This window comes from Ciconia boyciana, chromosome 3 (genome assembly GCF_034638445.1).
Source record: "Ciconia boyciana chromosome 3, ASM3463844v1, whole genome shotgun sequence".
Lineage (NCBI taxonomy): Eukaryota > Metazoa > Chordata > Aves > Ciconiiformes > Ciconiidae > Ciconia > Ciconia boyciana.
In genome coordinates this window covers 2,370,246-2,382,477 of record NC_132936.1, presented here as the reverse complement: position 1 = coordinate 2,382,477, position 12,232 = coordinate 2,370,246, and the positions used below count along the sequence as shown (strand labels likewise).

The following is a 12,232-nucleotide window of genomic DNA, read 5'->3' as shown; positions in this document are numbered from 1 at the left end:
CAAACTCGGGGGAATCTGTTGTCAGCGGCAATTGGGCCAACGTCTGTATTCGCCAGCTGCAGCCAAGCACTCGCCTGCCCCAGACATCTCCTGCTTTGCCTGGCCAGGACAGCAAAGGTCTCAGAGCAAAGCCCGCTGTGCCAGCCTGCAGGGATGACCAGGGGTGAACCACCGCCACCGCCACTTCTCAAGGACGTCCAGCTGCCAGGGGAGTGATGCGTTGGCAAATAAAATGGAGATTCAGTTCCCCGGGAATACTGGGAATAAGAAGCCGTGGATTTGACGGGAAGCTTTGATACCGCGATCTTGCAAAGCAGTATTTTGGGGCTTCAGTCATCGTATGCGTAGGATGGAGATACGTTAACCTGCCGTTGGGACGAGCTGGAGAAACTGGGCTACGTACAGCTTCTCTGCCTGCTTCAAAGGAGAGAGGGTCGGGCTTTTGCTATGAGAGCTGTGGCGCGCGTCTGCTAGAGAGGCACAAAGCGCTGCTGTTAAATCCCGAGGAACACGGGTTCAGCTACAGGTACGTTAGGTCAGCCAAGCCCAAAGCAGCCGGAGTGTTTCAGCAAGTGCAGAACTGCTGTCCCGGGCGGGGGTTTAAGCTCCAGGGGAATTTAAAGATTGGCACTGGTCCCAGAAACCAGGCGCAGGGGCTGGAGCTCTCGCCGGTTAGCAGGGGGTGCCAGATAGGAAAGGACCCCCAAAACCATGCCTAGGTACCCCTGCCAGAGATGGCGGCTGGGCTGCACTCAAACTCAGACATGCCTCAGAGCCCCCAGGTGCGATGATTTGGGAGCTGAAGCCCTGCGAGTGCCCCGGCCGGCCGGGGAATCTTACACGTGAAAGCTGAAACAGTCACCGGTGAAGGACTTTGAAATCCCAGGAAGGAATGCTTTACAGAAATAGAGAGTGGCATGCTAATTCAGGTGTTGAAGAGAAAAGGGAGGGTTTGGGATTACAGGGGTGAGGGGGGCATAAAACCCAGCCAGAGCTCGAGTTTTACATTTTAATCGCCTCTCTGGGGCGATAGGAGTCTGTCCCTCATGTACAGGCTACATGAGCAAGGAACAGCTTAGATATTCCCATCTGGAAACAATACGGGGACTAAACCTCACGAATTAACAACATTTCAAGCAGGATCTATTTCAAACCTCCATCGTCATACCTCTCCCTGACTCTAAACAAGTCAAAGCATTGCTACAATTAAAAAAACAAACAAAAAAAAGGACTGGAAATTGAGCCAAGAAGATCAACATAAACACTTGAGCTTATTTAGTTCAGTTACAGTGTTTAGGAAACTCAGCTACTGGCTCCTTTTGCAGATCCAAATTCCTAAAACTATCATCCCTTTGAAGCAGCAAGTTATTTAGTAGAAGCTGAATTTGGAAATAAAAAAAGGGTTCCACCTTTGTGGCTTACAGGGAATTGTCGTTTTGCCAGTTTAAGTCACTCAAAAGATTTTTCATACCCATCTGCTTTGAGAGAGGTGATCTAGCGTATCTGGATAGTCATCCCTGCAGATGTCCCCTGGGGCTGTTTGCTGAGCAAAGAGTCTGCTCTGCCCCGGGGCGGTCGGCGCAGCAACCTCCCTCCCTGGATTTACAGTCAAGAGGGCACGGAGTTGTTGCTAAGCTTTGTTATTCCGCGTTGGGTTTGGTTTGTGCTTCTCCTTTGGAGCAAAAGCCTGGTGGAAGCAAGAAAGACAATTTACGGTAAATATATTCCTAAAAGACACGGTGACTCCCAGGGCAACCTTTGATTTCGGAGCGCACGGTGATGTGCTTTGCTGTTGTGTCATCAGCTACAATTAAAATGAGTAACCGTAGCACAGCGCTGTTTCTGCTGTTCGCGCCAGCCTCTGAAGTACGCGCCACGGGTTGCTGCCCTGTTCCTGCCCTTGAGGTTGCACCGTCGAAGCGTGTACCAGGGCTTTTCAACACGCCTCAAACAGGTCAAAAAGGGAATTATGTAAGGACAATGAAAAAATAAGGATTCATTTCCCAGCAGTGATCTGGAGTAATGACTGAGGTAGGTTTAAATGCAATCCGTGTTTCCTCACGCCGAATGACTCTTACAGCAGATGCTTCGGAAGACCTACTGCACCATCCGAGACATGCCTTGACGTTTGCCTGCAGTGCCGATGAAGACTTGCTGTACCCCAACAGATTATTTACACACAAAAAAGCCCAAAATGAGAATTCTCTACCATGAATCTGTAGTAAGGAAAGAAAAGAAAATAACCTACAGTAGAGGTCGATCAGCAATGCAAGCTCCCCGGCTGGGAAGGAGCCAGCAATTTACAGTGGATACCTGTCTCCTCCTCCTCCGACAGCAATGCAGCGGGTTTCTGGCTGCTGCATCCCGCTCCTTCCCCACCTGCGGGCAGCTCCTGCCTCGATTTCTCCCACCCACGTCTAAATTCCTGCTCCCCGCTTGCTCAGCGCAAAGAGAACCCTCCTAAAAAATAGCTGGGGTGTCGCGAGGAAGGCGGGCCATCCCTGATTAAACTCCTCCCGTCTCTTTTGGCCTCAGCCTTCCTCACCCAAGCTATGGGGTTTGTAAACAGGATGTGTTCCGTTTGTAAGGAAAAGGCTGTACATTCCCGTTTGGGCGACAAATTCAGCTTTTCTGTTATTATTATTTTTTAAATAGATCAGGAACAGGCAATCTCAGCTTTTGTACGTTAATCTAAAAAATAAGTGGCTGAATATTATCTAGATAACTGGTTTTAAAATTGATCTCTTCCTACGTAAATTGTAAACAAGTAGAAAATTTAAATAGCATTTTGTAAAAAAGCAAGGACAATACAAGTCATACAAAAATCACTCTTCCCTGCCTCTCTCTTCCCCCCACCCTCCCGCCCCATCCCAGCAACTGAGCCTGAACAGCTCTGGTCAGAGCTGGTGATCATCAGCGGAGTTTCCTTTCCTTTCCTTCTCCAGACCGCTCATTCCTGTGTTGCGTTTCCAGTGTAATCATGAAAAATGCCTGCCGAGTCGCGCCGATGTCCTTTACACAGCATTAATATGCGCCCCCTCCCCCTGTGCTTGATGAAAACGAGTATCAGTTCGTTATCTCATCAGAGAGGTGCACGGAGGAATTCCTTCAATATTCAAGAGTTCCCTTACGCCTTACAAGCAAAAATCTCAGCGTGACCCTGACAGCGAGTTTTCAAGGGTAACACCTACCGCCACGCCGAGCCATCAGAGGGAGGGGGAGATTTTTTTCAACAAAGAATAAGGAATTCAGCAATGATGTCTGATGAGTAACAGTTATTGAATAAATAATTACCTACAGATAGGTTCAAATGAGGCAACCAGCTTTTTACTCAATAATTCAAGATTGCTGAACACTCTAGCTGTGACGCAAGTACAAGAACGCTGGCTTCAACACGAAGAAGCCAGTTTTGGCTTCCTGATGCACAAAATCAGCACCCGATGAGAGGCATGATAATACTGAGCATCATCACGTCACTGAGGAAGGGACCACGAGCTGTGCAACCACACCAACTACTCCTTTCCGATACAAGCGGCTCAAGCGCTGGTGCCATCCTCTTCGATAACGCGGTTCATGCTGGTCCCGTGCGTGATGTGTGTCATGGGGTTGCCGCTGAGATCCCTGATGCTGCTGTGACGTGACTGTTCGTTAAGCCGATGAGAACTGCTATGCCTGGAATGATCAGTCAGTCGTGACATGCTGCCGTGAGGTAGTCTTTCTTCTACGCCTCTGTAGCTGCAGGGAGTGTACCTAATTTATAAAAATAGAGGACAATTACTACGATTGTTACCACCGCAGTCACGAAAGAATGTAAATAAATCTCGGTGCCTGTGCACGTGCACACACACAAACCCTCTGCTTTTGTGAAGAAAGTAAAGTCGTTCTCTGTGTAGCTCAGTCATTTAGCTCACACAGCCCCCAGGCAAATTGTTTCAACTCCTTATGAAGCATGGTTCTTACTACAGCGCTATGTATAGTATTGATAATTAGGTGAGTAAAATACCTGATGATAAAGTAGGTTATAAACCTTAACTACACCTCAAGTTAGAGTGGGTAACTTTTGTTGTTGTTTACTTCAGCAGGGCTAGGACTATTTACAGAAACAAAATCAATTTACACACAGACAAAAGCAGCCACAAAAATACTAAGCTGCCTTTAGGACAGATCTGATTTCCCATGCACTTAGATGATGTAACACAGATCACCGCCTTGGCAGGAAAACCAGCGCTGAACACGTTCATGCCGTGTAATTCACGACGACTAGCGCAGACTCTAAAAAATACCGTGGTATTTTTTCCCTTCCCAATCCAGACACTAACAGGGAGAGGAGATGCAATCCGAGAAAGTAAATATTAGCAGAGCTTCCAGTTTTAGCAACACGATGGCTGAACATTCGGCTAGCAGAGGCTTGTCCAATTTTCTGCAAGATTTTAAGGAGAAGAAACCTACCGGCCGTCACGCGATCGGTGCAGGCTGCCGTGGTAGCTGCTCACTTTGCTGTGGACACTGCCTGCCTTGCTCCTTTGGTCGTCCATCATCGCCAGCTGGGTAGAGGAGGCGTGAGTCGAGGTGCCCTGGGTTGAAGTGCCTCTTGACTTTCGGATGATGGGGGTATTGGGATCTCTCAGAAGAGACTGAGCAAAGTCTGGCTCTTGCAGCACTTGCCGACTCTCATTTACAACTCTGAACAAGACATGCAATTTGAACAGTGAATGTTGATGACTGCAATATAAAAGTGATCGCAGTAACAGCGCTATAACTATTGTACAAATGGAACAGGAAAATATCACAGCTTGTCAAATAAGACCATTTACTTACACTATAATAGCTCTATTTGCCTAATTTTGAAGCACCTCTACATTTGGATATTTTAGCAAAGTTCATATTCTTGAATCCTTCCCACTCCCTGTGTCTGACCCTCTAGCCTAGACACATGGAATAATGGCAGTGTATTTGCTTATGGCCTTAGTTTATGAATATTGCCACAAGAAAGTCCTTGGGATAGCGCTGTGACTCGGCGAGCTCAGATTACCCAGGGAAATGCCTCTCAGGGAACATGGGAAGCCGCTTCCTCACTCAAATGAGCATTTAAAATCTGGATTAAAACTGGCAGCAGGAGGAGAACACCAGATGAAATACAACATCTCTAATAATGCATAAGCAACTGGCCTGTAGCCGTTAGATCAGTGGTTGCAGTCCCACAGCTTCTCTGTTTGCTGAAATCCCTTGCTGGGAAGGGCTGGCAGAGGGGCACACACTTGGCCGCTCTACCATAGCACGATGAAAGGAGGTGCTATCACATCCTTGACATTCCTTTTTTCTTTTGTTTTTACTCTCTTTTTTGTGGGGAGGCCTTTTCCTCCCCTCCCATTCTCTATAGTATTCTTTCATGTTCTGTGTCCTCTGCCTGGCTCGCTCCTCCTCTCAATTTTTGCACTCACAGAGGATCACGGGCGACCTAAGGAGGGAGGTTTGCATCGGCTCTGCCCCTCACTGCTCAATGAATGGGGCCGGCAAAGGAATCTGGCTCCAGCCAGACGCTGCTGTGCGTGGGAGCTGCTCTGCTGCCTGGCTGCACCAGGAGAGAGGATGGCACTTCCAGGAGCCACCCAGCTCTCCCTGAGATATCATGTCCAAGATAAGACAGCCCTGTAAAACAGCTTCCTCCGCCGTCATTAACTCTATTCCCATCCTCTACCCACCAAACTAGCATGTCACCTCTATGTAAATCCCATCTAAATGTATGTACATGTATTAAAATCGTATTAAGTTGTTGTTAACCCCGTGTGTATCTTAGTAGGTTCTCTGTCGAATAAAGAAAAATTTACTCCAACTCTGCAGAAGGTAATTTTACTTTAACCTCAGCAGAAGGCCAGTTCTGTTAAGGATGTACAAGTCAAAGTCACGGAGCAGTCACTTAAAGGCTTGCTATACTTGCGTATCTATTTTGAAACATCTACTTACAAGACAATATTTATGATTTTGAAAATAGCTATTCATAGCTATTACATGATCATATAGGTTGTCTCTAAATTTATGCCATACCTTAGTCTAAATTAATTTCAATCTCACAGAAGCTGTAAGACTGTCATTTTATCAAACTGTGCCTTGGCACTAATGCATCAGGGAAGATTAAAAGCAGAGACAATTGCCCTTAACTGCAATCATGGTGAAAAGAACTTACGTTTAATTTCAATTTAAAGGCCTGATTCAGTTGACCAGATAAGCACATTTATAAATAAAGACTTTCAATACCACCTCTCAGTCAATGGCAGAGAAGTAATATTCAGCTGAAACATAATTCTTGTTAAAAAATACTTTGGAAACAGACAGAGCAATGTAGATTTGATTCTGGGACCAAAGAATAATTATGGAAAAATAAGCAACAATTCTTCAGGGGTTTTTTGAGCTGTTACTCATCTTGTCCTTCCTTGCTCCATTTTGGATAGCGAGAGATTTCTAAGAAAGCTGCTCTTATCTGCTCCTCTCTTTGCCTCCATGAAAAACTAACCAAGTACTCTTCCAGGACTACAAGGGAAGAGGAAATGATCTGCCCATACTCAACCAGTTTATCTATGAGATATCAATACACACTCTTTTTTCCTGCGTCCGTGGAAAAAGCTAGCCCACTCAAAACAGGTCTTTTTGCTTCCAACCCAGAAGACAGAGGGTATCCCAACGACCAAAGCCATGAGATATTTCATGAGAAACAGAATCAAATCCGGACGACTCATCTGAGTGACCTAGAGAGAGAAAAAAAGAGAAAAGAAGATTATACAAACCAGCATAGTTCACTACTCCATTTATTAACTAATTTAAAATCACTCTCTCTGCCTTGAGCCAAAGTAAACATCAACAGGGTTCCTTTGTTTCGTGGCTCTAGAGAGCATGACCGAGTGTGTTGTACAGCCCACTGTCGAGTAAAACAAAAGATTCAGCTGCTGTGAGGTCTTGGCCTTTATTTGTATTTCTGGTCTTTTGTCTGTGCCCTGAATAATTGTGAAATATTTTCTAGTCTACAAATTATAAAGACTCGTTTCTTGGATGGAATTAACCTATATAAAACCAGGTGCTACATTTGCTGTTGGGAAAAATCCCAGTGAAATGCTTCATGGAATGTTCAACGCTGATCCTTTATTCCTTACTCTTCAGTGGAGGGTTATACCCGTAGTTTCCCTCCCTCAAGAACTCAAGGCATTGGCAAGGTACGACTGCTTGATTCTTACTGACCTGGCAAAACTCCTACCTCTCCACAATTATTCAACCAGATCAACTGAATTTGAAAAAGCTCAGCATGTCTATTTTTGCAAACATTTTGATATGCAAAGGGTTTGTATGGAAACGGTGCAGAGACGATGCAAAGATATTATTTCCAGGGAGGTCTGTAAGGTAGCTTTAAACCAAATAGGCATTCAAGGACTCTCTTGAATCGATAAGTCAACTACAACACTGAAGAACTCAAGGACAGAGAACTTCAAGTGCAAGCCTGAAAGATACCACCGTCCTCATACAAGAAGGCTGTAGAGGAAAGGAACTAACTTGGTGTAGTTAAGTTAGTGTAACTACCTCTGGTGTAATGAAGTCCCCAGTAAGCATTTGTGTGACACTGTCACTTACACCATGACCACGGAAGGCACTCTAGATCGCAAACGTCCACTGGCCATTAAATGACTTGGGGTATAGGCAGAGGTTCCCTGCTTTTCATCACAGCTGAGGGAGAGTTGGTCAGAAAACCTAAATGAGGGATCAGTCAAAAGACTCAACATAGTCAGCAACCAGGGAAGACAATAAAACTGCCCACAACAAGGCTGAGTCTGAAGGAATGGGTCTGCAAAACACCTTGAAAAATTTTATTGTAACAGGGGATGAGGACTATGAACAGACATGGCACAAAAAAGGAGAAGAACGGGTAGTCCTGTAAGCAGAGAAAGAAAATGAAGGCAGCCAGGGACCAAGAGAGAATGCGAATGATAAGCCGATGATGTGAAAGGACGGGAGACGTAAAGGCAAGAGCAGAAGGCAGACCAGAAGGGAGGGAAGGAGATCCCATAGCTGGGGACTCCTTGGTAAGGACTGACAGGCCTTGAACCAGAGGAGATGCAGAGCAGAAGGGTCTTCTGCCCGAGAAGAGCACAGCTACAAGCAGCAGACGTGAGGCAGAAAAGGAACTTGACAGGCGAGGGGAAGACATCACCGACTGTCTCATATAGTGACAGAAGACAGTACAAGGTTACCACTAGAATGCCTTTAGGATGTGTAATGCTAAGGCTGGGAAAGATGTTTAAACAAGTGGAAATTCGACTGATCTCCTGTTAAATTCTCCAGATCCCAACAGAAATAACATTATAATAGGATAACAAAGATCCACAGATGGCTCAAGGATGAGTACGGCAGGAAGCTTTGGGGCTGTTTAATCATGGGGAGATGCTCATGAAATTAGGTCTCTTTCCAACAAGGAGTACCTGCAGCAACAGCTTTGAGACTGATGGTGATGCAGCTGACAAAAACCGTTATTCTTAAGAAAGCAATCTGGATATCTACTGGCCTGTTTAAAACAGAAGAAAATATCAAACAAGCCGTTTCAAGCCAGGGGAACATTGCTCTGTAAGGTAAGAGTGAGACTGAAATACTTTGTACAGTTCTGGGAATTCAGTTTGAATCCACCTTCCTGGAAAGCAGAGGGATATAGAGAAGGGCTAGTAGGATAAGAGGGAACACACACCCTATCTTGCAAGAAGCTTGTCTGGCCTATAAAGACTCCAAGGTGAGAGAAAAATAATTGCTACAGAATATGAAATATCTAAACACCGAAATGGCAAAAAAACCCACCTAGCAGTATTTAAGCTAAGCAATAGGAAAAAAAATATGGCTGCATCAGCCACGAAGAAATGCCATCCTTACAAGAGCAAGATTTTGGAATAGCTTTCCAACAGGAATGGTGGGGACGAGCATCTTTTAAGGTTGAGCGTTATCTTTTAAGGTTATCAGTTTACGAAAGATGATGTTGTTGACAGTGATAGTCAGAGCTTCCCTCTGACCCTACCAGCCTATATTAATGTAGAAACACGTAGACAATCTCCTAAAACAACATGAAGAACCATTTTTTTCCCCAAACTGAAAATCTGAGTTCAGTGTAGTCACTGTGTCAAGATGATTTGCCAGAAGTAGGCTCACGCCCCATGACTTTCCAACCACATAATGCTGACGGGCAGCACAGCTTCTATACAGGCCAGTGAAAATACAGCAATCATTGTTTTAATACTTTGTACTATTACACATTTTTTAATAATATCACCGTTGTAGATGGAAAACAAGGAGAATTTAAGTGTCTCGCCCAAAATCAAGTCTCGCCAAAATCTCGCCCAAAATCTAGTCTGCACAACTGTGGCAGACTAGAACATGACCAGAATTCAGGACCATTGATTTTTGTCTTTGGTAACTACGTGCCCATCTTTCAATTACATGCAGAAACATAATGAGCATTATTATAAGATGTTTCTTAGAGTTCATCTTCACGTCATCTCCCCATGTCAGTTCTTTCCTCAGCGCTGCTTAGCACGCTTTCCATCCATCTATGCCCCAGGAAAAACACTGACGTTGAAGGTCTTTGACGACACTACGGACCTTCCTACGCTTGCATCCATTTAACCATGCGAAAGGAGTCTGAAGGCTTTCTAGGTGGTTTTGTAGTCAACCTGTGAGATTCCACTCAAGAAAAAAAAACGTTAACAATTACCCAATAAAAAATTATCCAACAAAATTAAGCTCTCAAAAATTAACCTTATTATCTCATTTCATAATGTGCAAATGTGGCATTAAGTGGAATAAATGGTGAAATTCATTGTTTCTTAATGAAGGTAATATTCAGGTAAATTTTTATGTTTACATATAATGCTTGTCCGCTGGGCCAAGTCTCCCCTGGCATAACTACCAGCCTGAAGGGAATTTAATTTTGATTCTTGCATTAAGAATAAAACAACAGTTCTAGCACTAAAGCTCTCAGTTGCTCACTGTACTACAGGACATCTTTATTTTATTGACTGACTCATACTGCTTTATGTCAGAGCCAACAGAAATCAGGTGCTGTGATGTGTACTATTGCCCATACTGAATATATTACAAATCCCTATTGCACTAAGTAAATTATATTACTTCCATGAAGATCTTCTAGTAAATCACTTGATATCAAAACCTCTGGCTCAACATATTCATGCTGGGTGCTATAAATAATTCCAAGCAAAAGTTAAAATAAATATATACAACAAATACTTTCAGGTGAAAAGAAGAACATCCTACTCTTCGGCAAAGCAAGTTATTAGAGATCATTGCATACATTTCTTGAAAATAAGCCTCTTCGCACAAAGCAAGCAATTCATGTAGTAACACATATTAGACTCACTGATCATTAATACTAAAGTGACTGCACCTGTTTTAAACAACATATATCCTCAGATTATGAGACATTTATAATCATTAACACAGGAAAAATAAAACTTGAAATTACTACTCCAGGCTTATAAAACTGAAAATACCAGGTGTTTAAACCCAAAGCCTCCGAGCCCATTTCCCAGAAGCATGGCACTTGTGTAACTTCAAGCCCGAAATGCTGCCATTTTCTTTCGTTAGGACAGAGAACAGGTTGCACAGTTTTTAAAAGCAGTAAAACTACGCAAAAGCTCACTCGTGTTCACCCTCAGAACTTAAATCCAGGAGATTTTCACTTTTGCTATAGTGCCCGGCTATTTAGGAAGAGTAAAAAATACAACTTAGAATAGCGAAGCATTGAAGACTTTAACGTGGTTAGATGTATTCACAATACAGGAAATTATAATTTGGCCTGGAATAGCCAAACTTCACACACGGCTTTACTGAAATGCAAAACATTTTCCAAAAGCATCTGCTAATGAGATCTGCTTTGCTATGCAACCACAACATTGATAGTTCTAGAAATAAGGGTCCTTATTTATAGTAAATCCCCACTGGCAGCGAGTAGAATGTTGAAACTGTTTCAGTAGCACTTCTATTTTAAAACCATTTTTTATATATTCTCAGCTTCCAAAGCTCAGCTCGCCTATTACTATTTATGCCTCCTGCTGAGAAAATCCAGGTAACTGGGACTACCGAGGCAAGTATGGATCGGCTGAAGCATCAATGCCAGCAATTCCAGCACTACAAAAACATTTGCTCTTCCTTTTCTCAACACATTCATTGTGCAGGACCCAAACGCTTCCAGAAGCATCCAACTCCAACACATGAAACCTCAACAATTTTCTGGGGGAGTACTTAGACAAAAAGCTGCTGCTGTAACACTTCTAAAATAATCAGCATCTTAATTTTTACAACTTGTCTCAGTTGAATGACTAAAAGAGGAGACAACGCTTCACTAAATTCCAAATTCTTTAAAACATGACATCTGCATGTGTAACCACCTTTGAAGATGACAGTGAAAACTGGACAAGATTCCCAGTTTCTAGTTATCTTCTTGGAGACAGAAGATGGTGCAGAGAATATATAATGCGGTCCTAGATGCTGTAGAAGACCATCCTCCCATGCCTGCAGAGATTATAATTTTCTCCTCTTCTCCAGCCCGTTAGCTCAGCTTTGTTCGATCCTTTGCAGGAGGCCTTTTGCAAATTTGAGGCAAGAGAGAAGTCACCCAAATTTTGGGTATAACAGAAATGAAGAAAAATGGGCAGACTGATTAATCAACAAATGAGACACTCGGGTCCCTGATGCCGTCCATGCTTATGTAATAAGGTCACTTGATGCACTTTCCATCTGTGTTTTTAAGAATTCAGAATATAAGCAAATATGTTTGAGCTTAAACAAATGCAAACTTCTTTAAGCACTAATTGAGTCTACATACCTCCTCAAAAGTGACGATGTAGGGAAACATCTAAAGAAACAGTATGTATTTATGGCTCTTTCTAACAGAAATATTTCAACTTTGAGTGAAAAATGGTTGCAATTTTAAAACTACTAAAATTGAAGTGTGGTAGAATATACAATTTGGAAATTGAGAGATGGCAAGAATGGGAATACAAGTTTTTCTTTTAAAATTGTATTCTCGGATAAAATCTCTCTCCAGTAAGAAGTTCTGAATGAAAATGTTGCAGTCCTTTTACGAGAACAACAAAATGGGTAAACTTACATCACTGAGACTGTTTGCTACAAATATCAAAAAGTTTATTTAAGGAACACCCCTGAAAGCTAAACTATTGATATAACTGAA

At 43.2% G+C, this 12,232-nt stretch overlaps 1 protein-coding gene across 4 annotated transcripts in view; it reads right to left on the bottom strand.

The window, feature by feature from the left end:
• Positions 1-2,952: 2,952 nt before the first annotated feature.
• FZD3 (frizzled class receptor 3) overlaps positions 2,953-12,232 on the bottom strand; it is a 58,997-nt gene continuing 49,717 nt past the window's right edge. For all 4 annotated transcript variants that reach the window (XM_072857706.1, XM_072857707.1, XM_072857708.1 and 1 more), the window contains 3 exons: positions 6,595-6,743; positions 4,450-4,683; positions 2,953-3,750 (listed from right to left, as the gene is read on the bottom strand). In XM_072857706.1, coding sequence (XP_072713807.1) covers positions 3,537-3,750; positions 4,450-4,683; positions 6,595-6,743 — 597 coding nt within the window. In that variant the 3' untranslated portion in view covers positions 2,953-3,536. The remainder of the gene's footprint in view (positions 3,751-4,449; positions 4,684-6,594; positions 6,744-12,232) is intronic.